The sequence below is a fragment of the Dendropsophus ebraccatus genome, chromosome 3 (genome assembly GCF_027789765.1).
Source record: "Dendropsophus ebraccatus isolate aDenEbr1 chromosome 3, aDenEbr1.pat, whole genome shotgun sequence".
Taxonomy (NCBI): domain Eukaryota; kingdom Metazoa; phylum Chordata; class Amphibia; order Anura; family Hylidae; genus Dendropsophus; species Dendropsophus ebraccatus.
The window spans coordinates 130,534,164-130,562,123 of record NC_091456.1 but is presented as its reverse complement, the minus strand read 5'-3'; the positions used below and the strand labels follow the sequence as shown (position 1 = coordinate 130,562,123).

The 27,960-nt window shown below is 38.9% G+C and overlaps 1 protein-coding gene across 4 annotated transcripts in view; it reads left to right on the top strand.

Moving 5' to 3' along the window:
- Positions 1 to 27,701, top strand: part of COMMD10 (COMM domain containing 10) — a 269,009-nt gene extending 241,308 nt beyond the window's left edge. For 3 of the 4 annotated variants that reach the window (XR_011362179.1, XR_011362178.1, XR_011362180.1), the window contains exons 8-9: positions 21,013 to 21,072; positions 26,770 to 26,800. Coding sequence is in view for 1 of the 4 variants with exons in the window: in XM_069962683.1 (XP_069818784.1) it covers positions 21,013 to 21,072; positions 26,770 to 26,808 (99 nt within the window). In the remaining 3 variants the exon portion in view is untranslated. Of the gene's footprint in view, positions 1 to 21,012; positions 21,073 to 26,769 lie in introns of all 4 variants that reach the window. The other variant, XM_069962683.1, reaches the window with a different exon arrangement.
- Positions 27,702 to 27,960: the final 259 nt, after the last annotated feature.

The following is a 27,960-nucleotide window of genomic DNA, read 5'->3' as shown; positions in this document are numbered from 1 at the left end:
TGCCCTCCTCTGCACCCGCTCTAGTTCAGCTGTGTCCTTCTTATATACCTGTGCCCAAAACTGTACACAGTATTCCATATGTGGTCTGACCAGTGATTTATGAAAGGGCAGAAACAGGTTCTCATCTTTAGCATATATACCTCTTTTGATGCATCACATTATTTTATTAGCCTTGGCAGCTGCTGCCTGGCACTGATCACTGAAGTTGAGTGCACTGATTGAGGTGGCTTTCTGAAGTGACTCAGTAGGATGTTATGGTTCTAGCACAGTACCATTAAATTACAACTTTTAAATTACAACTGGCATGGGTTATTCCTATCCCCCATAATATCTCTTTATCCTGGGAAATCAACAGACATGCTACCAGCTGTAAACATGAGATAGGTAAAAACATGCTTAATCAGACAGGATCAACATTTTTTTTTTATTATTGCTGCTTGGTCCGTTTCTGATGCTCACATAGCCATTGTAGACCCATTTGGACAGTGGTCAGAGTGGTCTGCAGCTGTGCAGTCACATACACAGAAAGCTGAAATGTCCTGTATGTTTAGACACATTTTATTCAAAGCCTGCATTGGTTTGTGCTATAATAGCTTTTCTGGGATTGGACCAGATAGCCTATCCTTCATTCCCCATATACATCAGGGAGTTTTGGGTGCCCATGCCCTTGTCATCAAATTGCCAGCTGTCCTTCCATGGTTTACGTTTGGTAGGTTCTAACCACTGAATTCTGGGACTTAACATTTTTTGGATGTTTTAAACTAGTCATCTAGCCAATTTGGCCATTGTCAGAGTTGCTCATATCCACAAGATTATCAGCTTTATTCACTTAAATTATCAATGGTTTGACTGATCAGTTCATGTATTTTAAGCAGTTACATGTGACATATTTACATAATATCCTATGGACTCTTCACGTCACATTGTTGAGTATACATCAACACTAAATGTGTCCATTGAATTTCCCCACAGTGACCAAAAGTGTCCCCTTTTTTGGCTTCTGGGTAGGTATACAGTATGTTAGTGTACCAGAAGAAAAGGGATTGAATAACATAGTGAACTACCCTGTGTGAAACCCAGAAAAAAAAAAAAGAAAGAAAAGATAAAAAATCTACAGTGTAGTAAATATATGTTTTTCACACTGCAGTCTTATAGATGTTGGATGCTGTTGTATGACATCTATATCATGCATCTATTAAACAGATACCTTGGAAGCAGGAAACAGTAGCTCCATATAAATGACAGCTGGCATGGCATATGCACTCCTTACATACATGTCCTCAATAGTGAGAAAAAATACATATATTTACATCATTATAATTAAGCATAAAAAATGATAATTCTGCAGTTGTTTAATGCGATTGATATAATGCTGTATGCATCCGGATCTTGATGAGGTGAGGAAAATAAGATAAGAATACACAACTGTGTCTATAACTGCTCAGATCTAGTTGTACACTCATGGATTTACATAAATAATTTCTGTTATCACAACATGGCAGTGGCGGAAGAATGCAAATGTAGGAAGATGGGGAGAAAGGAGACAATAGATTTGTATGCAGCGCTGGGTATGAGAGAGAAAGGTAGCGAAGACGCTCCTGTATTGTGAGTGTTTCAGCTTGGAATATCAACAAAGGATACCCACTAAAAGCTTCTTAGGAAAGTGGGTCATGTATATAGCATTCACATTGTAGACGTCACCTTATAAATATTACATCCATGACCTCAATTTTACATCAATGACAAGTAAGCATCTGGGAGCAACAACATCTAGTTATAGAATGCAGCTAGCAAAACCCAATTTAATATTTAAAATGCAAACAACATAATAAATGTAACAGAATCCTCGGAAAAGCATTATAATTCTAGTGCTAGCGTCTAATGGACAATGTCCGTGACAAACATTCCTATAATGCAAAAAGTATTCACTCTGATGTTGGATACTTGTCACTGAATGTTTTTTTTTTTTTTTTTTTTAAATAAATTTTAGATAAACCAGAGAAATTATTAAAATTGGTAAATTTCTGAAACTGAAACATGGTCATTTTTTACGTTTTTTTTTTTTTTTACTCTTTATATTCATATTCTGTCAGTAACTGTAGGGGCAGCTATGTTTCCTACGCTGCTTTTAACAGCATTCAGTGATTGCTTGTGTACAGTGATCTGCCATGTACAGCAGCCACATAGGCTACATGAACCTGCGAACAGGAGATGTTCATTGACTTTTATGGGGGAGTTTTCTCCTCTCCCTGCTCCTTTCATTGTAATCTTCCCTGTGGTGATGATGAAGAGAATGGTGGAAGGTAAAGTGTCACTACAGAATAGGACATGTTAGCCTATTATAAGGCTTAAAAGCTAGAATGAACACTGCATGATTTCAGTGTATTTTTTTCATGTAGTTAGTGACATTAACCTCAGTTTTACCAGCAGAATGATGCAGTCATTGGCTTCTGCATGTCGCAACGTTAGAGCGCACCCCTAAGGGCCTTTTATATGGGACATTATCATGCAAACAATTGTTAAACCGTTCAAATTTAGGCAATAATCTGGTGTTACTAAAGCAACAATCAAACTACGAATGACAGCTCGTTCATATGTTTATAATTGCATAGTTCACAGTACATAGTAACGATTATTTACCTTTATGCCTATTGTTTAAAAGAAAATTAGCACTTGTCAGTGATTAAGAGATTTATCTGTGCGTGTAAAAGGACCTTTAGTTATTCAAGTGAAGAAACATATTTGATGGCTTGATCCATCTGATTAAACAATGCTAATGCTGAATAGGTCCCATGATACACTGCACTTTACCATAAGACTGAAGCAGCGACTACAATGTTTCTACAAGAACACATCAAATTCCAAAAGAGAAAAAAAAACTTCTGAAATATAAAATTCTGGAGAGGGTTGTAAAGTCCCTTTTGAAGTTTCTGGGACTGTCTATCTGAAGATTTATCTTGAAATGTAGAAGCTTCTCAGAGGTGAATCCTCCCAGCACCAAAGGTGCAGCAACAACTCATTTTGGGAGTCACAGGACATTCCACAAGGACATGTAATGAGATGCAGACCTCTTTAGCCTCACCTAAGGTCACGGTAATAACAAAACATAACAAGATGGATAAAAATGCTTTCCAAGATTTACATCAATTATCATCTTACAACTGCAAAAGTCACCAGATGCATGCCAAGGCATTTGGTGAAAGCAAAAATGAATTCTACAGTAAGGGTGCGTTCACACGTACAAAATCTGCAGCAGATTTGATGACACAGATTTGAAGTTGCAGATTCAATGCAAAGTAACTCGGGGCCATCAAATCTGCTGCAGATTCAAATTTGTGCCATCAAATCTGCTTCCATCAAATCTCCTGTACGTGTGAACGTCTCCTAAATCTGTGTTCACATGGTTTACTTTTTGTACAGTATGTGCAATTCTTGATGCTAAAATCCAGGTCAGGTAGCTTGGGCTTGGTTAAGCCTCATTAAATTACGCTAATCCATATTCACCACTGCATATAACATGAAAATTGGCATAAAAAATAAAGCAAGTTTGCAATTTACATTCATTTTTTTTTATAGTTATGAAAAACACGGCACTTCCTGTTTTCTGACATTTTTTTTTTCCTCCGAGTCAGAAAACAGGGAGTCCTGTGTTTCCCAGGCCATCTTACTCTAACAGAGAATGCGAGAATGTGACTGATGGACACATTGAACCGTGACACTGTATACTGGCCAGAATACATGTGTTTAGTCTGTTTTTTACAACCAGCACAAGTCAGAAAATCTGCCTTCAGGAGACTGGACCTGGATTTCTGGTAAGTTCAGCTTTGTTTTACAGCATGATAACAACAAAATAATGAATGTATATTGCAAACTTGCGTTATTCCACATCTACTGTTGATTTAGATTTTGAAACTTATAACGACATTGACACTTTAAACAATTTACCATTACTGACAAAATTATTTATTCCTCTCTGCCCCAATACAGTAAATGTCCGATCATCTCTCCATAGGCAAGAATATTGTAATTGGGTTCTGCTACAACACAGTAGCCCAATAAAAGCCATCCATAACGATGAGCGAGACATCTACATTGCATTGTGTGTTTCTTATGAGAGATATGAGCATTGGATCGCATTTCGTTTGCCAATAAATTTAATAATAACATTATAGGTAGCATGTGCTAATTCATCTTCCTCTAGGCGAGTATTACCGGTGTCCTCTGATTTCTATACCCTGCTTTGTAACTTCACATTGTGTTAGATATCTTTTATAGCGGGATCTGATTCTTCATGGACAGATGATGATTAGACTTGTTCCTTATATTTTTATAATGGTCCTATGTGGAGCCTGCTACCTCTGCAAATGTTATTTTTTTTCATTTAAATAAATTCAAAGCCAAGTGAATATAAAATTCTAGATAAAGCAAAAATTCGAAGTTCAGAAACGTTTACCAATGGAATGATTTAGCCCCCCCCCCCATAGAGTTCTATTCATCTTCTTCTATTAGCAACCAAAATTAGATTAACTGTAAACAGAATTAAATATTATCGTAAATGTTCCCAATCTGTGAAACTCTGTAACCTAATTTGTGATTCCTAATGTAGAAAAGTATGAACTGTTCTTTGTTCAGAATTAAAGACATTTAGTTAATCTATTATATTGCATATAAGAAATGACATGGTAATCACAGTGCAATCCTAAATAGTCGGAATTTGTTCCAGTATCTCTATGAAGTACATGTACAGACTCCTCCTCATACAGCTATGTATATAAAGAAGAATAAGGGACTCAATACCCCCATTCTATTGATGGGTGGTAAACCTATCTAGTCAATGTGAATGGTCACTGCAGATCGTTAACTTCTGTTACTAAACCGCAGCTCAACCTAAACAAAGCTGTGCTCTCCCTAGTGAAAAGTTAGATTAAAGGAGCTATACACCGTGTACTGTACAATTATTGAAAAAAGATCTGATGTTCACACAGGACTGTAATTCTGCAGATTTGTTGAAGCTTTTCCAAATTCATTTTAATAGTTAAGTTATGTGAACATGTCCTTTTCAATGTCCTTACATGTCCATGTTACTAACTACGTTAAGTTTTTTTTTTTTTTTTTTACTCCTGTCCCTTGCCGATCGGCATTTGGTCTCTGAAGATAGCAGATTAGTTACCAGTAAAAGTTGTGCAAGCCGTTGTGTCTTTCACAGCCAATATGTTTCTAGCTCCTAGATACTATAAGTGGTCACTTCACCAGCTTCTAACCAGGCCCTGCTGGAAAAGATAGGAATATACCGTGGAAGGGTCGCAGCATTAGGTGAATGCGAGGTTTGATTCCCACCCATCATAACATAACGGCTTATCCTTTATAACATGGGAAAAGCCATTTAATGTAATTCCTCATTTAATCTTGCAAGTATCTGTGAAGACAGAGAATAAGCACCAACTGAAGTTCCTCTCGGCAAGGACTAGAATGTCTTCGTTAAACTCACAGTGAGTTAAGCCAAATTATAGCATAAAATGATAGTTCGTGTTGCAGTCATCTGCTCTTCGCTTTTCATTTATATTTCATGGTGTGTGGAGAGATGCCATCTTTGAATATAAATTGAGCAGATTATATGATTTCAGGTCAATACAAATTCCTTCATACCTTTGAAGTCTGAGCATTTATGAGCATTTTTAAAGTCTTGTGGCCATGTATCTGAGAATCTGAGGCCAGATCATTGAAAACAAACCATTTAATACCTGCTGCTTGACTGAGTCACACCAGTATTTTACAGCAGATATTACAGAGATTTAGTCGACTAATCAGGATGCTAGCGATAATTATTATAATAATAATTATTAAGTATTGGAAGAGTGTGTGTGTATGAGTATATATATATATATATATATATATATATATATATATATATTAATTAATTCATGGCACTCCAATGTTAAGTGAAATAAAAAGTGAATTTATTCCAATAAACTCATGCAATGTTTCGGTCGCCTCACACGGCTATTTTCAAGCATGCATGTGGACTATTGATCAATGGTTTTATCTGCTGGCACCAACAGACAGAACCAGGAGTGCTGCCCTGATCCAAACACACACACACACACACACACACATATGTATGTAGATGTAGATAGATAGATAGATATATATATATATATATATATATATATATATATATATATATATAGTCATTGACATTGCAAATTATCCCTCTTGGATGTTTTATTCCTTTGCTATTAAAGTTGTATTGGTTTTCTTAGCTCAGGTTGCACCAGTCGTCTAGGAGAACTTCTGTAGCCGTTGGCTGTCTTGCTTACATCTGACCTTATGAGTAATGTGGAGCAGCCTCAGTGCTGAAAATCGAGCGCTGTGAAGTTTATACCAGCTGCCGTCGACTTCCTTCATATTTTAGCTAAAAAGTGTACTTTATCACCTTGGCCAGTCACCATCCTGTTGCATAATGAAGTTGGAACCAGTCAGATGCCTCCTTGAGGGTATGAATGGATTAGAATATACTTGTCCTTGCTAACATTGAGGATTACTCTATTTTGGACCAAATCACATACATTCCCAAACCTCAGGGGGGTGAAGCTTCCCTGTTGCCTGCAGAGAAGTGCCAGCAGTCTAAAAATGAAAAAAAGGCTTAATTCCTTAGCTTCGAATACTTACTGCCATAGTCTCGCACCATGTCTGCTCTGCTTTTTTTTTAAATACATATCATCATGTTTTTCATTTCCCAGTTTACCGATTGGCCATAGTCCCTTGGCAAACCTATATAAACTAACACTGCTGCACAGTGCGGTGGTCTCCAGGATGTAAGCATGCCTATAGCTGCTGTTTATTTCCAGAGAGCCCCTTTAATTGATCTTTTTTTTCCTGCAGTTGTGCATTTATAGCACTTACAATATTCATTTGCAGTAGACAGTGTTTGGCAGAACTCATTATGGGATTGTGTGTCTACTTATAATCTAGTGAAAATGTTATGTATGTCAGCAGCGATGGTGTGGAATACCCACAACAAAAATATTGGCAGAACTTACTTAGAGTACTGGGACTGTAATCTATTCATGCAAATGGAATCATTCAGCAGGGGAAACTTATCCTATTCATATTAAAGTAAGATGGGCTTTGCTCGTTCATTATATAATATGTGTAATCTGCTTTAGTGTAATGATCAGATCCCATTGGTATAAAGCTATCAGTTATCTTTGGAGAGAAATCCACCTGAATGTACGGATGGATGGATGGATGGAAGTTATATTACAGGACTCTGCATATTAGGTCTTTGGTGCTTGCTCAAAGGCACCAGGATAATATTCCTAAGATGATAGTCATGTTGTGTATAATGATTTCAGGTATGCTATGTGTCCCATAGCTAAATAAGCCCCCTGTTCTGGGGCCAGCCACCCTAGACTTGAGGGCCTGGTTATTGTTTTTCCCTCCACACCCTTTCCACAACCTTTTGAGCTATCCCTCACCCATTCTTGCGTTAAGGGACTTTCTGAGAAAAATGGTGGGGTAGCCATCCACGCTGACCACGGCTTGGAGAAAGCTGCACACAGGCCCATGTGCACACACTGTTAAGGTATATTTCTCTTTTATGGGTGTCATTTTTATCAAAAATGGGATCAGGATTTTGCTACCTTATCTGTTAACTGTTTATTCTTAAAATTTTTAGTACGAGAATTTATTAATATTTTTTTAATGTAACCAATTGAATACACTTTTGTCCCATTACAATTCTGCAAAATGACAGACAACAGGCGGACCTCATTACAGTCAAGGGGGGGGGGGGTTAAGGATCCACAGTTGCCCATCATGCATTGGAACATCTGGCTCTGTTCACTCTTCCTGAATGGAATCTGCATCCTAAACATAGCTCAGACGCAGGTGTGAACATAGCCTGAGTAAGGCAAAGGAAACAACAAGCACAATCTTTTTATTTCTATTAAAAGAATAAAGATTCTTCAGTCTATGTGATGAGTTTTTTTAACCAACCAATCTTGATACTTGAACATTATTATCCTTTAAATAACAGGTCACGTTAAAAGGGAAAAAAAATTCCACTAACATAATTGAAATTCTGCATTCATACAGTATCTTGAAATCCAAGATGGATATTATGTTTAATGTTTTCACAGCTGCAATGCTGAATATTTTACTTAAACTATGTATTTTTCCCCTTAAGACTAATATTGTAGGAAAAGTTCTAAGTGAGAGATAAATCCTACTTCACACAACCACAATTCGCTCCATTTGTGTCAGAAGAGTTATGTGGGAAAGACATTACTGCTTACACTTAAAGGCTGCTTTTGGCTGGGATGCTGTGTGCGCCGTAATAAATCAGATCATTTTTTTCTTTAGTTAAGTCCTTCATTGATAGGACTGTATTATTTCACTCTGCACATGCTTGGGTTAATGGAGAAGGGTGTTTCTTGTGCTGGAAACATTAAACGTGAAATGTTCTGCCTGAACCTCTTCACAGAATTAGACATTAAGATAATAATTACCCATTCTGGTAATGTAACTAGAGTGCAGGCAGTGCACATGCTTTCCTAGTACTGGTATGCTTCCTGAATATTCTTCCTATTATAATACAGATGACTTTGGTTAAGTGAAGCTTCACCTTTAGTTTTATTCATATGGTTGTATTGTCGTCATGTGTCCTCTGTATTGCTGATGTAACATCTGGAATCCACCAGGTTGCCACTTTTTTCACCCAAAAATTGCTGTTTGGGAGCATAATGGCTTTTTACCATACCTGGGCCATTATTCACAATTGTGAAGAATTTTTATAATTATGTGAACAGGCAAGTAAGATAATTCATGACCCATGTGTGGGACATGAATTCTTCTGGCAAATAATTTTATTTACTTTTTTACATTTCGTTTATAAAGTTTTAATGTAAAATTATTTTATTAAAGAAATAGTTTTTTAGTTATACACTTACTGGCAGCAGTAAAGAGCAACAGGGCCCCTTTACTACTACTACCAATGGTTGTGTCAAAAACTGCAGGACTGTGCAAGCACTGGTCCCTGAACAGCTTGGTGGCAGCCATGTCACCCCTTATTAATAACAGTCAATGTATAAATGTAAATAAAAAAGGAATAATAATTAATAATGTTATTTTATAAAGTTACAAAACTTTATGAAAGGCACACAAAAGAAAAGAATTTGTATTTCCACTCTTTAAGACTGACAAGAAACTTACTGAGCGCTATGCCGTTCAGCCCAAGGGGGTTTAGCAGGGTAGGGATGCTAGACGGCTACATCTGGGCTACCTCAGAAATTTCATTTTTTTTCCTGTGCTGTTATTAGTTTACTGCCAGGGAACCTGGTTTATTGGATGTCAGTTTTCTATTGGTTACTATATTTACCATATGACTGACTTTTTATTAAAGCCTTATCAGTACTATAATTTCTGGGAGAAGGCAGGCTGCATCCTGTGGCCTTTTATTGACCTCATATCAGATGTGGAAAAACCAATGGTTTCCTCAGAACATCACTGATCCTGCAGAAAAACTGATGTATGGAAGAGGCCTAAGATGTAGAATTTAAATGTCTCAATTTTAGCTTTTCAAATGTTGGTAACTTTGGAGTACTAACTGTTCACCCCCATCTTATAAATAGATGTGTGTATATGGCTAGTTTCCTGCAAAGCTTTTTCCTGCCCATTTATTATTTTTTTTAAAATGAATAATGGTTTTAGCACCCATCAGTGCAATGACAGCTCATGGTACATTATTCTAGTTTAGGTGGACTAAAAGAACAACTGTTTTGTTTGCAAAATGATGTCCAAAATGATTTCTCTTGATTAATATTTTGATGTGATTTACTAAACTGTGTGCATTGGGTGGTTGTCATTCCATTGACTTCAATGCAGGGCTGTGGAGTCGGTAATTTTATCAGGACCGACTCAGACTCCGACTCCGACTCCTGCTCCTTCATAAATAGCCAGTTATATACCAGGGGAGTTATTTATCACACTGGCTCAGCAGCTTCTCCCTAATGTCCTTCATGATCCTGGGGCGACTTCTGAATGAATAAAGGAATACTGTATATAAAGCAGATTCTCTTGTGTGTGCAGTGGATGCAACTAGTCTCCAGCCTCCATGTCCTGAACAACTCAGAACTAGACTAGATGGAGCAGGTGGTCTTTTCCTGCTGACAGTGTTCTATGTTTCTAACTAAATATTCCCCATACTTAAAGAAACACTGCTAACAATGCCAGATACCTGTAATATAGAGGTCAGTCATAGTGATATACAGGGGGTCACACATAGTGATATAGAGAGGGGTCACACATAGTGATATAGAGGTCACACAGTGATATAGAAGGTCACTGTGGGGGTACGCAATAGCACACACACACAGCCTGCTGCAGCCATAACACACACACACACACAGCCTGCTGCAGCCATAGCGCACACCACACACACACACACACACACACACAAACAAAGCCTGCTTCAGCCATAGCGCACACACACACACACACAGCCTGCTGCAGCCATAGCACACACACACACCCACACAGCCTGCTGCAGCCATAGCACACACACACACACACACACAGCTTGCTGCAGCCATAGCGCACACACCACACACACACTCAGCTTGCTGCGGCCATAGCACACATACACACAGCCTGCTGCAGCCATAGTGCACACACACACACACAGCCGCTGCAGCCATAGCGTGCACATACACACACACACACAGCCTGCTGCAGCCATAGCACACACACACACACAGCCTGCTGCAGCTATAGCATACACACACACAGCCTGCTGCAGCTATAGCATACACACATAGCCTGCTGCAATCATAGCACAAACAACCTACTTCCGCCATAGCACACACATGTACACACACACACACACACACACACTCACACAGCTGCAGCCATAGAACACTGAAGAAAAACATACAGTCTTCTCCTTCTCCTCTATATTACACAGGATATCTTCATATTACACTGCTGCTCATATACAGTCATCCAGCATCCATGAAGAGATCAGCACAGATCTCCCCCCACACAATGGACTCTTCCAGCTCAGAAACAAACTGCCAAATAGTGACGGACAACTTTTCCATGACCACCCTCATCTAATAGGGCCAGTGTCCTATTACAATGTTGCTCATAATATATATTCATGAGCAAAACTTGTAAAATTCATATCAAAATTCAATTCTACATTTTTTAAAGCTGGAGTCTGAGTCGGTACATTTTTTTCTGACTCCAACTCCAGCCAAAAGTAGGTCCGACTCCACGACTCTGACTCCACAGCCTTGCTTCAATGCATTGCATTCAGGTCAGTTAAAACAAAGCAACAATGGATGTCTTTTTTTAAAAGAGAAAGCGGGTGCTTTTTTCTGTTTTTTACATAGTGTTTTTTTTACATAGTGTGCTATTATTATTTTACACCTCTTATTTGTATTCATCTTGGGAGTTGGTGTTTTCTTTCTTCCAAATATCTTTTTTTTTTTTTGTTTAAAATACATACAATTTAAGAATGACCCTTCTTCTGTTACATGTTGTAAATCAGCGATTTTTCATTTTTTACCTGGTTGGAAGTCACAACTCCTAAAGAACTCCTGATCCTTTATTGATCCTGAATGCACAGTCATCACAATTCCCATCATACATTTACATGCTGGCACAGATCCTGCCTCTATTGGCCGTCCCATGGCTGTTGAAAGTGAGACATTATAAGGTTTTGTTATAGTACCTGTTCATGACTTTGCCTGTCCAGCAGGATACTTTCAAAGTTTATGCGGCTATTCTTTATGTATCTATTGACTTGTGGGATTATTTTTCAGCACAGTGTGAGGTGGCATCTTCTTTACATGTTCTTTAACAGCCTGCTGATTCTGATTGCTTTCCCTGAAGTCTTTCACACTACATTTGACACGTTTCATTTATACAGCTATGTGACAATAAGTGACAAAATACAATGTCACGTACAGCTATAGATCCATATTTCTATGAGTCATATTGCCAGAAAGCTTTACATACCTTTTTGGTGGGGGTGGAGGGCCAATGTCTTCTATTTGTTCAGTGCTTTGTCAGATTTCTCTTGATGTATTTATTTAAGAAGATCAGAGGTTAGTTAAAGGGATATTCCCATCTGAGCTATTTATTCCCTATCCATAGGGACCTCCACCAATTCCAAGAACAGGGACTCAATCACCCTGCGACGAATGGACGTCACCATGGCCTGTGCCCAAGAATAAATGGAGCGCAGGCTGACGTTCATTCATTGCAGGGCAATTGTGTCTCTGTTCTCAGGATTGGTGGGAGTCCCAGGGATTACAAGCTCGGATGGGTATACCCCTTTAAAGTGCCATGTTGGCTCTTTGCAATAAATAAGTGGGTTTGGGTTGCATTTTGGGCACTCAGTCTCTAAAAGGTTCACCATCACTGGTCTATAAGATTCTCATCTGCAAACTGCTTTCTGTGTGCTTTTCTCTCTATCTATAATCTGTGTGAGCTGTACTATGAGGAACCTCTTCCCTGTCCACAATGTGAACTGGTGTCCAGACCCCACCCAGTATCTTTAACACTGAGAAAACAGAAAATCTGACAGATTTGTGACCATAGCTTTTAATCATTGGCATGGTCTCTGGAGTCGGATCAGTGCCTGGTTGCAAGTGTATACTATATGAAACACTGACCAACATGACTGGAGCCTTACAGATATACTTTTTAATCTTTAAGAGGTGCACGATAGTGTGCCTTCTAAAGGATGACAAGTAAGTTCCAAATATGAATGTGCCACCCTTTATTGACATAGCCTGTCACTTCACATGGTGTGATTTGTTGGCTGATTGGTTTAATAACCAGTGCATTAGGAGCAGCAGGCCTCCATGATACAGGGTCAAGATTCACCCTAATCTTATCAGTATTATCTTAGCATGATGTCCTACCCCCTACAATACTGAAACAAATCCTGTTCCATTAGTACATCTTACAATATGTCTCTTTCATATGAAGCTTGGTTTAAAGTGGGTAATCCCTTCTTAACATTTATGGCATATCCACAGGACATACAATAAATGTCTGATAGATGCTAGTCCCAGCTCCATGACCTTTACCTCTTCTGAGGTCCATGGACCCTAGCGTGTCCTATGGATATGCAATAAATGTAGGAATGGGATTCCCCTTTAAAACCTCAAACAATGTCAGCCACAGTGTCACCAGAATTTGAGTTACAAATAATTTATGCATGACTATGCAAAGTCCCTTTTACCCCCAAACACAGGGATGAGGAATACCTTTTGCATTTCTTTCCTCACTGTGCTTTTGCAAATGGACATGAGCAGCGGTCCCTAAGATTTACTGTACATCTTCCTGTGCCAGGTACAAGAGCGGAATACATACAGTAGATGTACAGTATCCAAAGATCATTGCCAGCAGCATAAGACCACATGGTTCTTCTAATGTGTGCTGTGCTACTTCCATTATATAGCTATTTCACATCTCCATATGTAGCACCGTTTATTTCTATATAATTGGCTTGTTCTGACTTTGCGACCTATATCATGACAATAATACATTTATTACTGTTTGCCTAATATCACTGGACATGTTTACATTGATGTTTATGATACGGATATATCGTCACTGACATGTATTACACTGTTATCACCTTTACAGAGAAGCATAATGGAGTCATATACCAATAAGCACATGGATGAAGAATTGCTCAGCCCGTGTAATGCATTGTATTTTTCTTTCCTTTTTTATAGTACCACTTTTCCCAGCTTTACTATTGTGTATTTGTAAAAGTTAACCTGAAATGTTTTACTGCTGTATAAATCCGCTAAGATCATTACAGCAGGCATGCTATTCAGTGTAAGCCCTTGGACTCCTGATGGCCATTCAGAAAACTTCTCCTTTTAAAATAATAAATGAAGTATGAATAATTTTGTGCTGGTCTATTCAATGGTTTAACCCATTCTTCCCTGAGCAGCCATAGTTTATTACCATCAGTCCTTCAGCTGCTAGTGCCGTACAATAAAACACTTTCCTCTCCCAGAAATATGGCCGTATTATTTACTGACTACTTTGTCAGGTATATCTCCAGCTGAATGTGTCATTCCGGAGTTTAAGGATGAACTGGCTTTGAAACCACTTTATATATTACTGGTATTGACTGAGATTTCTCTCCAAAGACTCTGCCAGTCTTAGTGTTTGACTGGTAGTGAATAGATGACTATCCTGCTGCGGTTGTGTGCGATTCTGCAAGTCTAATTGTATTGACTGCTCTATATGTCAGGAGTCTTGCTGCATCTCAAGCGCACTATTGAACACAGCACAGACATATTACAGGGCTTTTATGTAGGAGTTGGCCTTTCAAAATGGTGTAAGCAATGTTACGATGTCTCACATTTATAGTACTATTGGCAGATCCTTACTTAGTATTGTTAGTTACTGTATTTGCACTCCTCTACTGCTGTATGTCGTGCAACTGGAATTCTGGAATTATATTTACAAGGACAGAAGTACATGGTTAATCCCAATGCTACAGTGCATAGAATTATGGAGAAAAAGAGAAAAAATAACCATCATATAAGACAACCTGTTGGCTAATCATATACCGACTGTCAGCACTAACAACCAATCTGACAACCATAAGATGCCTTCAACTTCAAGGAGAACTGTCCGGTCCCCAGGGCCTCACAAACTGGCCCCAGGACCTCTGCAGCGCTCTGTGATAACGTAAGAGGTCAAAATTACCTTTATTTGCTATGACCATGACTGTTTTTTTCCCAGTCACAGTGAGTGGTTACAGTCACGAAGCTGCACCCCCTCTTGCCCAGCAACTGGTGATAGACAGCCTGAGTGCAAAGAGAAGCCGTATTGTCCTCATACTTTTTAAATAGGGCTAAAAAAGTGGAAAGGGCGCCATAGGGTGATAACGTAAACAACAGATTGTAGGTCGAACAAGCTGATAATAAAACTGCTCACCTGATGGTGTTGTGCTAAGAACACAACACCAGACATGATGTCTCTCCTACTTGACAAAGGGGCAATTTATGCCTCGAAACGCGTTGTTTATGAGACCATTAAAATTCATCGTTTTACTTCATTAAACGTGAAGCGCCGTCATTCTGGCTCCTGTGGTCCTCGCCTACCCCGAGGATCCGACACTTCATCTATCATACTTTTTAAAGGGACTTCTAGAATGGGGCTGTCTAGAACAGCCAACAGCAGATGATGTTGATTGTGATAGGGGTCTCTGCGGCTTACCCCTCATCCTAGAGAATACTGGAGCGCATGTCTGTGTCAAATGTTCCTGTGTTTGGGGAGGATGGGAAGAGGATGGGAGAGATAACTGACAGCCAAGCGATTGTTTGTCAGCCATTAATTGAAAGTGTTCGGGGGCTTTTACACTCAGGCTGTCACTCACTCATTTATAATTAGACAGTCCTTTAAATACAGATTGTCACCTAACTGAAAGCAGAGTAGAAGCACTATTGAATACACCAGATCAGCTCCTCATAGTGGTCAGCGACCTGTTTAGTGGTACTGGTTCATCCCCAATGATAACATCCTTAACCCTAGATGTGCACATAGCTAGCTATACATTGTTCATCCATCACCTGATGAAGTAAATCTACCACACTTAGTAGTTCATTATCCTCCTGTCTGCTCAGCAGAGGGAGATATCACTTTGATTCATGACTTGGGAACACATTTTTTTTCTGCTGATGTCCATCTGCTATAGGTGTATGATTACCAATGCAACATTCATTCACATGAATAGTGATGTGTTTGTGAAAGCGATCCCAGCTGTTGTATGCTTGCTCCAATATCACATGCAGCTGCCATTATGTTGTCCTGCCAGTCCTGCTTTTAACATGCAATTTGTTTCCTTGTACAATTCCTTTATCTTTACAGTAGAGATGTGGTTTTTTTTTTTCATGGTAGATTTAATGTGTAACCTGTTAAGTGGTTTATATGTGATCACACACGCCAGCGATGATTATTCCTAAACTGTTGCAGCTGGGATGCAGTTTTGCCAGCATTTCCACTTTCCAGGGGCTGTTACTGGTTGATGACCGTGACTTCTGTAAAGATTTATGTCTATATGGGGAATGTGTTCACTTAGACTTATCATCAGGGATTTTCCGGAATAATTTTTGTCTACTTGTCACAGATTTTTTTGTAATATTTTGCAACAAAAAGTTTTATACAGGTTGTTAAAATGTTTCCATCTATACGGCACATCCTGTCATAAAATTGGGTGTAACATCAGATTTATCAGTGGATTTGTTTGGCTGAATCTATGCTATCGCCTCCCAAGAGGCCATTGCCCCCAAAAGATTGTTGCCTGAGTCCTACAGAGTTGTTGAATTCTCTGGTGTGCGTTTTCCTCCACATATTCATTACACACTAACACCTTACTGGAAGGGTTCATTGGCTTACTGTTAACTCTCCCTTGTGGTTACAGACTGATATGAGTGCATTTTCCGTACAGTGTTGTGGAACATGCGGGTGCTGTATAAATCACAGGATTGTAGAAGTATTAATGTCCTGGTGGATTTGACACATGTTCACAAACTCTTTATGAGCTGGATAACTACTCAGTTAATAGTCTGGGAACCATAGTAATATTATGTATAGGTTTATGCTGTATATCAATCAGGAAAAAATACTCATGTGAATAGGAAAAGTCCATAAACATTCTGCAATGTATTACTTTTAACATGTTGAAAGACCAACAACTAAGATAGCAATGATCTGCTGCTTCTCTGCATCGCCCCCTGTAATAGGGGCTTAAAATCTCATAATTTGACTTTATCCTTTGACTTCTGTTTTTTATTTTGGCTTGTGTGACAACTTGTTCTCTGTCTTCCACACGTCATCTGGCTAGGCCTGCAGCATACATTGTCGCACCTTGTTCTACAACTAGATGCCACTGACACAATCTGGGTCCCTAGCAGCCCAGTCCATTCTTTCTTGCTTGCAGCAGGTTCTAGTATATACCTAGGGCTAGCTTTTAACTCCAGAGTAGTAGTATTATATTGGTAGCCTTAAATGTTAGGCTATTTAACTAATATAACTAATGTATATAACTAAACTAGTGTATGCATTGTGGCATTTAACTAAGTAATATACTGTACATTGAGGCATTAGCTTGTACAGTGAATTTAGTTATTTATATATCACTCGAGAAATTTTTGTCTTAGTCATTTTTTCCTTAGAGACGCTATTGCATCTGCAATAAACCTGCCTAGTAATAGCCAAATATTGCTGTGGCAAATGAACTAAATTAACACGAAATAAAGAATCTTAAAGGAGGACAATAATAACTCATTGTGTTTTTATTCATTTATGTCCATTCTGTTGAAATGCATTGTAGACTTTACTTTAATTTCGTACTGTAGCATTTGCAGACTGCTGTAGGCTGAATCCACCTTTCTATGCAGAAGGAATTCTAATAACGTATATTAGGTGTATTGGTATTTATGTGGGATCTTCTAAGTTTCTTATCTTGCTATTAAATTTAGTGAAGAGTTGACTGGTGGTGAAGCATTAACATGTATTCACTTTAAGGAGAGTTAATGCATTATTGACTTTGCATAACTCTTTGCAGAATAGTAATGAATCTGGAAGCTGGGTCTACTGTACAGAAGAGATTCTGCTGTGTTTGATGGAATGCATGGAGCGTTTTCTAATCAGTAAAAAATAGGCAATGCTTTTAATCAAGCTCAATGTCAACAATACTTGCACAATCTATTGTAGCTTTTACAGTCTATTTCATTCTGAAGAAAATCATTGCTTTGCTAGTTCTTCTGATATACCCATAGACGAACACACACTGATTAATGGCTTGGAACTTAAGGTTCTGTACACGTATTTAGCATAGACGACACATTTTCAAATATATATACGAAACATAAAAATCATATGTACAATGATAGGCCATATTGTTGCTTGTATTGCACGTTAACCTAATAAAGAAGAAAAAAAAAATAAAAAAAATATATATATATATATATACACACACACACAGAAGTGGTTTCTTGGATTACGAGCATATGGCTGCATTCACACGTTCCGAGAAGTTGTCCGTGCTCACGGACAATTTTACAGCCTATTGCTTTCTGTTGGGCTATTTAGACGTCACGTGATTTAACGGATCTGTGATCCATTCCATTTAAAAATAGGACTTGTCATAACTTGGAATGGAAGCACGGAACGGATTCCCCATAGAAATCAATGAGATCCATGTTTTTCACAGATGCGACATCCGTGTTCATCCGTGTAAAACACGGATGTGTTGTAATTAATGTAATTTAAAATACTTTAAAACAGTACAGTACAGGGAGCTCTTAAACCAAAGCAATGCTCTTAAACCAAGTCACAATTTAAAAAAACTTTTGCAAGATTCCGTTTTATAAGGCCCTGTTCACACAGAGCAAAGGAGCGGAATTCTGCAGCTGAATTATCCACCGTGGAATGCCACCAGCCTCCGTGCCATAATGACACTCTATCGCGCGCGCTGCATCTCTCAGCGCTGAAGAATGAACATGCTGATGGCATTCCGTGGCGGACAATTCCGCTGCGGAATTCCGCCCCTCTTCCTCTGTGTGAACAGGGCCTTACAAAGCTTAGGTTACTTTACTACTCTGTACAGTAAATGTATTTCAATGCATACAGGCCAAATGTATGTGACAAGAGCACTTTCTGCCATAATACATCAATATCTTTCCATAGTGTATATGCTGGATGTAATGTAAACTCGGGGTTGTACAATACCATTAGTTCTTCTACCATATCACACCTGCCTTGGCCCATAACAGTATCAGTATCAGTGAGTCACATGATTCCCAAGTCTGTTGCTAAGGCTAGGTTCACACTGCGTTTTCAGCATCCGTTTAACGCATCCGTTTTTTGCAAAAAACGCATAAAAAACGGATTGCAAAAAACGGATTCATTTGTGTGCATCCGTTTTTCCATTGACTTCCATTATAAAAAAAAAACGGATCCGTTTTTTTTGGCGGACCAAAACGGACCAAAAAACGTTGCTGACCCTATTTTTCTGGACGTTAAAAAAAACGGATCCGTTAAACGGATGCTGAAAACGCAGTGTGAACCTAGCCTAACCGCTTAGGAACCAGGTTCATACAGTACATAGTAATGCATTCTTCCTTTGAAATGCTGCTATAAGGCAGTGCATCAGAAGGATGCAGTTCACATTCTAAACTGCTAACACATAGGTGTTAGGTCAAGGAGACACATGGCACCTTTCATATCTCCATCTGTGCTTTCTGGATGTAGAAAACATGCTTTTATTTCTATTCTACAAAGAGGCTTTCCGGAGCTCCTGAAGTGTTGCGAATATTCAAACACTTTACCCGCACCCAGCATGATATTGATACATCAAGTCATGAGGGAAAGACTCCACAACAGAGCTTCCCCATCCATGCTCTCAGTGTTTCAGGGAACGTGGGAATAAACCCTAAGCTGCAGCTTGTACGAGAGAATAAAGCAATTTTGTACGTTCTGGAAGCACAGGAAGTTCTCTGATGCGCGCGCTGCGGGAATAGGATGCGACACCCCCGGCAGCCGCGCATCAGCCAGGGACCAGACCAGGAGGTGAGAGGCTCGACGGAGGAGTGGATGGCAGGTGAGTTTTTTTTCTGTTATCTGCTGTGCACAGGGGGGGAAAGAGGGGGCCATCTATAAGGTAGGGGGAAGGAGGCGGGCCATCTATAAGGGGGGGAGAAGAGGGGGCCATCTATTGGGGGGCAAGAGGGGGGCCATCTATAAGGTGGGGAGAGAGGGGGCCATCTATAAGGGAGGTGGGAAGAGTTGGGCCATCTATAAAGGGGGGGGAGAGGGGGCCATCTATAAGGGAGGGGGAAGAGGGGGCCATCTATAAGGGGACTACATTGAGGGAGAGGGGGGCAATCTATAAGGGGGCAACATAGGGGGAGAGGGGGCCTATAAGGAGGCTACATAGAGGGGGGCATATACTATAAGGGGGATCACATAGTGTTAGCCTACCCACTAAATGAGGGCATAAAGGGGCCAATACAGATGTGCAGTTTGTAGATGAGGATGGTGCCAAAGTGAGGAGCCTAATATGTATGTCTGACAGATTCTGTGGATTCGTGGCTCGGAGAAGTTCTTGTAATGGCCCAGGACAGATGGAGAAGAAGATGAAAACGACTCTGATCAGAGAAGACGTCCCCTGTGAGTCACTTGATATAACTGCACTGTAATGTATATGGTGTATAGACCCTGTGGAGAGTTTGGTACCTCTATATGACTGGATCAGGTGATCTTTGTACAGTGGATTATTCAGTAGCAGCGGTGGTGTTAGTCAGTATGTGGGGGTATTATTTGTTACTTTTATCTGGTACTGTGTTTTATTGGCCTCAGTATTCTGGATTTGGTCAGTAACAATATGGTGGTGATGGTAGTGGTTGTGGTGTGGCAGCAATATTTCCTTCCTATATTTTTTCCTGGTAATATTGGTCTCAGTGCACAGGATTTGGTCAGTAACAGTATGGCAGTAATATGTATGGTGATAATATTTTCTCTTCCTATATGCTGGTGTTATTGGTAATATTTGTCTTGATAGATACTCTTCTGTCATTCTTTTGGTCAGTCTTTTATCAATGATAGCCAGGGGTAGGTTGAAAACACAAAAACTGTGCAAATCTTTTCATTATAATTTTGCCCTGTTCCACTTCTGATTTTGGTTGAAAAAATACTGATGAAAAGACTGACGGAAATACTACCTGTGAACATAGCCTAATACTAAATTCCAAATGTCACTGGTTCCCTATGTGATAATTTAATTCATGCATATAGCCTCATTCAACTCAATTCAATTCATGTATTAAAGTGGTTTTCTCTGCATATACAATTTATGCTAAGTGGGACATACCTGTAAATGGTTCTACTGATCCGTGATACTGATGTTATTATGTGCAGCAGCCTTTTCATTTTCCGTCATGAATCTAACTAGTCTTTATTTTTTTCTAGAATCTGGAGAAGATATTTGTGGAGTTTAGCCACCAGGAGCTTTTGGAGTTTTATAACAAGGTATGGATTGTTCACAAACGTGCCTTTTCATCAGCACCCCTGCCCTATTCATTGTTGCAGCTGTGAGACCTGTAAGAGTAAAGCACATCTGTTCATCTACACTGCTTTTGCTAGTGATGCCATTATTAGCATATGGGCTGCTAGAATACCCACTGCTTGTTGCTTTATACTTTACCAATAATGTAGAAAATAATATGTCTCTTTAATTGTCATTGACTCTGCTTGATATAACACGTATGCTGGCAGCCAAGAAAATAACAAGAATCTTGCAGAAAATTTGTGATGTTAGTTTCTTTTCCTTAAAAAAACACTTCCAATCCACCTAAAATGTAAAAATGGCTATATAATAAATGAAAGATTAGAGCAGGGCTTCCTACATTGTTCTACACCAGTTTTTGTTCCTGCATTTTTACACCAGTTTTTGGTTTGGCACAGTTAAAGGGGTACTCCAGGCAAAATTGATGATTAACTATTGTATCACCCCACAAAAGTTATATAACATCTAAATAAACGGTCTCTACTTGCTTCCGGCCACACAGTGTTATATTATCTGCACTTACTGCGCCTAAAAGTCTTGAACTCCATAGAAAAAGCTTTTGTGACGTCTTGCTCGCTAGGGCACCATCTTGGGTCTGTGATGTGTCTGCTTGGTGGGCCTGGTCTAAGCATCGGGCCGTGTGAGAGGGTAGGATGTCACCTTTTCCCCGCCCCACTTCCCGTGTTTTGCAAGACTTGGAAACTGAGCAGATACAAAGACAGGAGCTGTTAATATCTGCTCAGTTACCTAGTGCAAAATTGCATATTTTTGGTCACATCACATCCACAAAAATTAAAAAAAAACGTGATAGTACTGATAATAAGAACAGATCATGGCACAAAGATTTTGGCCCCATAGACCAAAATATAAAAGTGCAAACATTAAACACATCTAATAATTTAAAAAATAAAATAAAAGCCATAAAATAAACGTTATATAAATTGCCTATCTTTGTAACTTTGAGGAACAAAGATAACATATGCGGTTTACAACTAATGATAACGATAAACTTAAAAAATAACTGCTTCTTTTTTTCAATTTCACCAGAGAAATAATTTTTCCCTAGTTGCACAGCATATTTTATGGAAAAATTAAGTGTCATTACAAAGTATAATTAGTGTCACAAAAAAAAAGGGCTAATGTGGGTCTGTAGGTGAAAAAAATGTAAGCACTATGGACTTTTAAACACGAGAAGGAAAAAACAATTACCTCCTTTCTTAAGGGGTTAAATAGGCACTTTGTTAACAAGCTTTGCATAGATAATGATACAAGCAAATTTGAGAAACTTTGTAATTTATCTTATCAGACAAAAATGCTTCCTTCTCCTGTTATCAAGCATCTTCCCTCTCACCGCTAAACTTCTACTCTGAATAATCAATTCTATACCATCCTGTAGCTAGGTCAGGGATTCATTTACAAGCAGGATAACTCATTGGACAGGAGAGGAGAGAGATGGGAGAGGGAGTGCCTGGGTACACAGGCAGAAAGAGACAGAAACCTAAGGGACATTTCTGTAAAGAGGCATCATCCCAAAACATTATAGACAGTTTAGACTTCTCACTACAGCTATCTCATGGCTTCCATTCTGCCGCTGCTGCTTGGGCTGCATGCGGTGACAAAGAATTGCAGGAAATCATCCTCAGTGTGTGCAGGCACCATAGACATTAGGCTTGCAGAGCAGAAATCTGCAGAAAAATGGCATACAGTAAATAAGAGATCTGATGGCTAGATATAGAGCTAATGCTCATGTACAATCACACCTGGAAGCTTATTCTGAAAAGTCACCTGAAATGCCAGGTATGCGTTAAGTAAAAATGATGTCTGCCTTAAATGAAAAGCTTTCTCTAGTGTAAATCTTTTCATCAATTGTAGCATATAAGTGTAATATGCAGAAACACCTATGAGAGAGGTAATCTTTTCGCTCCTTAAATTGAGGCAAAAGGTTATTCTATTATGCATCTCACTTTTGGACAGATTTAGCCATTGCCTCCCAAGCATCTCACAGTCAAGGTGAAAAGAAAGATAGCTTCCCACAAAAAATACAGAATGGAAAAATAGGGTGTCAGCAAGTGCAAATGTATCAGATATTACGTAATAGGTCTGTTATAATCTCATAAATGAGGAATAAGGGTCACGTATAGAATATAACCTTTACCATGAAAATTGTATCTGAACCTAAATGATCATGAGTAACTTTCAGCAAAAATATAGACTAAAATAACTATAATTAGGAGAGTACAAAGAAATAAAAATAGAGTGCATACATCTGATGAAAAAATAGTAAAATATGAAGTGTTTCTAAAATAAGCTAAAATAATAAGACCGAGAAGAAGAAAGAATATTGGAACCCAAGACACATGATTTATATAACCTTTAACAAGAAGCATAAACCTTTGAAAAAGAAACTAGTAAAAACATTTTCTGTATTAAAGTTTAATGAACTAAAGGACAAGAAGAGGGAGCTTGAATAATATATAAAAAGAAGCAATTCACATAGAAAGGGATTCTAAAATAAAACACAGATAATTACATATAGGTGGAAAGATCTGTGAAAAACATTTAAGCATAAATGACTTATTGCTTCATTTATAATGACTAAAACATACTAAAATCTATAAGGAATAACAAACAATTTAAGGTGTCTTATGTTGAGAATAAGTTTCAGGTTGGTATTGTAGATATGTGGGTTATAAGACATATGAGTCCTATACTGTTGTATGATTGTTTTATATACTATATCATCAGTATCAATGCCCTTAAAAAAAAGAAACAAACCGGATTACACATTTTAGTAATTCAGAGTCCAGTATACTACTGGCTGTTTTTATTTCATTGGCCATATACATACTTAGGGTAGCTATACCACTATGTCACTTGCCCAGATAGTTGCTACATTGCCTATCTGTCCTTGGACCCCATAAAGATCCTGCTAGCATTGCACAATCATTGATTACTATTGTTTCTTTTTTCATATAACGTATATTAGAAATATTAGTTTCAATAGCTCTTTAAAGCTCACAGAGCTGTACTGTATACATCCAGCATTGTTCCTGGAAGTCCCTATATCATATATCAGAAGTTTATCTTTGGATGTTCTTGTCAAAATACCACAAGTCAAAGTGCTAATATAGATTTTATATATCTTTCTACCTACATTAAGAACCTATAAAAGTAAACTAATTTCAATGTTAGTTTCTAAAACAGATGTTAATTGTGCCTGTACAATACAATGCAAACCCAAAACGTCTTACAGTTCTAGAAAACTGTGTCCAGTTCTGGAGACCTCACCTACAAAAAAGATATTGATAAAATAGAACAGGTCCAAATGCGGGCTGTAAAAATGGTAGATAAAGCCAGGAAAGACTTAAAGGGAACCAGTCAGCTTATTTGTGCTGATTAGGCTCTTATGGTACTTTTACATGGAGCGATAATTCGCCCAATCGCACGATTAACAATTTTAAAGTAACAATTTTTTTTATAGCGATCAGCGTTTAGATGGAATGATATATCGTACGGAAAAATCTTTTGCAATCGTTTTGCAATCGTTTAAGCCTATCTCGCACATAGGTTAAATCGGTGAACGACTGTTTACACGGAACGATGATTTGAGAATATGTTAAAAGATCAAAATGAACGATTTCTAGCTCGTCGTTTCATCGTTCGCTGTGTTTACACGTTCAAATTTGATCGTTATCGTGCAAATTCGAACGATAATCGTTCCGTGTAAAAGGACCATTAGGGACACTGTACAGACCTCGTAACAGGTCTCCTATCATGTCGGGGGTTCCTAGTTCTGTAGCTTCATGGCCCGGTAAAGGGCTGTTTAATCCTGCATGTGAGGCAGGGAAAGAACCATGACTAGTCCTGCATATTTTCCTGCATTCTCTGTGGGGGTGATTGACAGGCAGAGTGGCCTCTAACAGGTCTTTTTGCCTATCAATCACTCCCTGCAGGCAGAGAGCCTTGACACCGCCCAGATGACTAATTCCTCTCTCTCCCTGCCTCACGCAAGATTAAGCAACTTTTACTGGGGCGTAAAGTTACGGAGCCAGCAACCCCTGACATGATAGGAGGCCTAATCAGCACAAATGTACTGACTGGTTGCCTTTACGGATCTAAATCTGTATAATCTGGAGGAAATAGGAAACGGGACATAATTAAAGCCCTTGCATAAGGACTAAATAACAGTCATTAAGGGAGTGTGTTAAATAACTAAATTCAAGAAAAAGGGGACATAATCTGAGGTTAGTTGGGGAAAAGGTCAGAAATAACACAAAAAAATATTACTTTACTGAAAGAGTAGTAGATACTTGGAACAAACTTCCAACAGATGTGGTAGGTAAATCTACAATAATTGAATGTAAACCTGCCTGGAATAAACACATATCTTCTTACTGTAGCAGTTGCAGACGCTAAAAAAGGGTGGATTAAACTGTTACAGTCATTTGTAGTAACTTTTGATGTTATCAGGTATGTCAAAAATTACCAAACTCATGATATACTGTGATATACAGCCAGGGGAGTGTGTGGCAGCACACGTCTCTCTGACTGGAAATCATCTGACTCTGAAATCCAACATTATAGTGTGTGAAGCGAAAGAGTTAGATGTTTGTCCAGCTGGGTAGTGGAGATGCACTACCACACACTCTCCCTAGCTGCATTTTGGCATCACAGCGGGTCTCAGCAGTGATAGGACATGTCAAAAGTTAATACAAATGGCAGTAATGCTTTAAAATATGAACTTTTTGACAAAGGGTTTTAATCCAAAAGGAATACCCCCCTGTGTCATGCTCTTATGTATTGTGTCATTCCTTCACTGGAGAACTTAAACATTGTTCGATCAAACATTGTGAATCAAGAAAGGTGTGCAGAAAAAAAACGTAAAGTCAAATGTCCCTTGGGATTTATGATCAATACAAATTCTGAGCCATACAGACTTTGGTAGGACAGTACCAGTTCTCTGTATGCCCTTGATGTTATATAAAAGTCTATGCTGGTTTCATTCTGTTGGATTCATATTTAGAAAGAAATGCATGCTTCTAGCGGAGAAATGATGCCTATAAAATGGCAGTACAGGTAGTACGAAGGCACAGGGACTCCATTTGTCATAGTACAGCTCCTAAGTGTGCATAAGGTCTAACACGGAAGAAAATGTATGTATTCCGAGGTCAGTAATTACCCCGCAGAGAAATATATGCCATTTCAGTGTACTTAACCATAATATATTGTTTTAAATTGTAAATTTATTGACCATTTAAAAAGGTATACAAAACATGATTGTGTATCTGGGTATTTGCTCAGAGATTGTAAGTTTAATTTCTAACTTCAGAAAGCGCCTTAATTTACCTCGCTTTGCACAGAAGATTAAGCACAATCAAAGATGAATTTTTTTCCCCTCCGCGGCTCAGCCTCCACTATAGTGCCAAATGAGAAATCGTAATTTGCCATTATAAAAAAACAGGTGTTCAATTCTCTGAAATCCCGCACATTCATTTAGGCTTTCAAACGAAAGCTTTTTAGGACACAGATAGTGTAAGATTCTGCTTTTGAGTTTAATAACTCAACGCAAATACATTTAATATGCATAGCTTAAACACTACTGTTTTGTGTGTGTAAATAATCTTTGTACATGAAATCTCTTCTTTTTTTTCTTTTAATAGCTTGAGACCATCCAAGCACAGCTGGATTCCCTTACGTGATGTCTTAAAGATGGCTTCTTCCACTGCACTCCCACCACCTCATTATTTTGTATTGAAGATAGATTGCCAAGCTGTGTTTGTTAGAGGAATCAATGGGCTGCTTCCTGTAAAATTATATGGCTTATCTTCTCTTAGAGTAGCAACATTAGCTGAGGGAGATCATTGTGAAGAATACTGAGAACCTAATTGACTTTCTGGTTGGGTTCTGTGAATACTGGGTACATTATAAATGACTGTAATAGTGCAGAAGAAAGTAATGATATTTCTGTTCACCATTTTATAGTTCCACCAGATCCCTAATATAAAAAGCGAAAATTATCGAAAGCAGAATGTTAGGAATAACTTTGAACTGAGGGTGGTCTGTAAGATTTACAAGACACATATGTCAGCTATTCCAAATATTAGGCAACAATTGACAAGTGTACAGTCACAGATTTCCACAGTGCAGTAATCCACCACTCCGAGTGCTGTGATGTGAAAACGTCTTCATCTTTATTGTTAAAACCATACACCTTAAAATGTGTTGTAATATATTTCTAAGCTATAGGCTGAGAGTTATCTAGCAGATTTAATGGGGTTGTCTAGTATAAGGGAACTGGACTTTGCGATGGAGTGGGACAGGGAAGTGTACAGAATATTACTGCTTTGTTCCCCGCAGCCCTGCCAGCAGGGCCCGATCAACGATGTAAACGAGCGCCTATCTGCTAGACAGGCACTCGTTTACTGGGCCTATTCCACAGACCCGATGATCGTTACGTGAGGGCTGCAGGGACATTGTTACCGATGTCCTTGCAGCCCTTGCACCATACATTACCTTGCAGGGCTTCTCCTCCGCTCCGTCTTCCTCCCCGGGTCCCGCGGCGCAGCATCAGCTTCGGTGCGGCCTGACTAAGCTGTCAGACTGCTCAGCCAATCACTTGCTGCGGCGGTCCCGGCCGAGTGGTCTGACAGCTCAGTCAGGCCGCTCCGGAGTTGATGCTGTGCTGCGTGACCCAGGGGGGAAGACAGAGTGGAGGAGAAGCCCTGCTAGGTAATGTATGCTGCTTCGGATTTTAGGTCTGGGCCTAAATAAACGATCAGCCGATGACACGATCATCGGCTGATCGTTTTCTCTATTCCACTGAGCGATAATCGGCTGAATTGAGACGATTC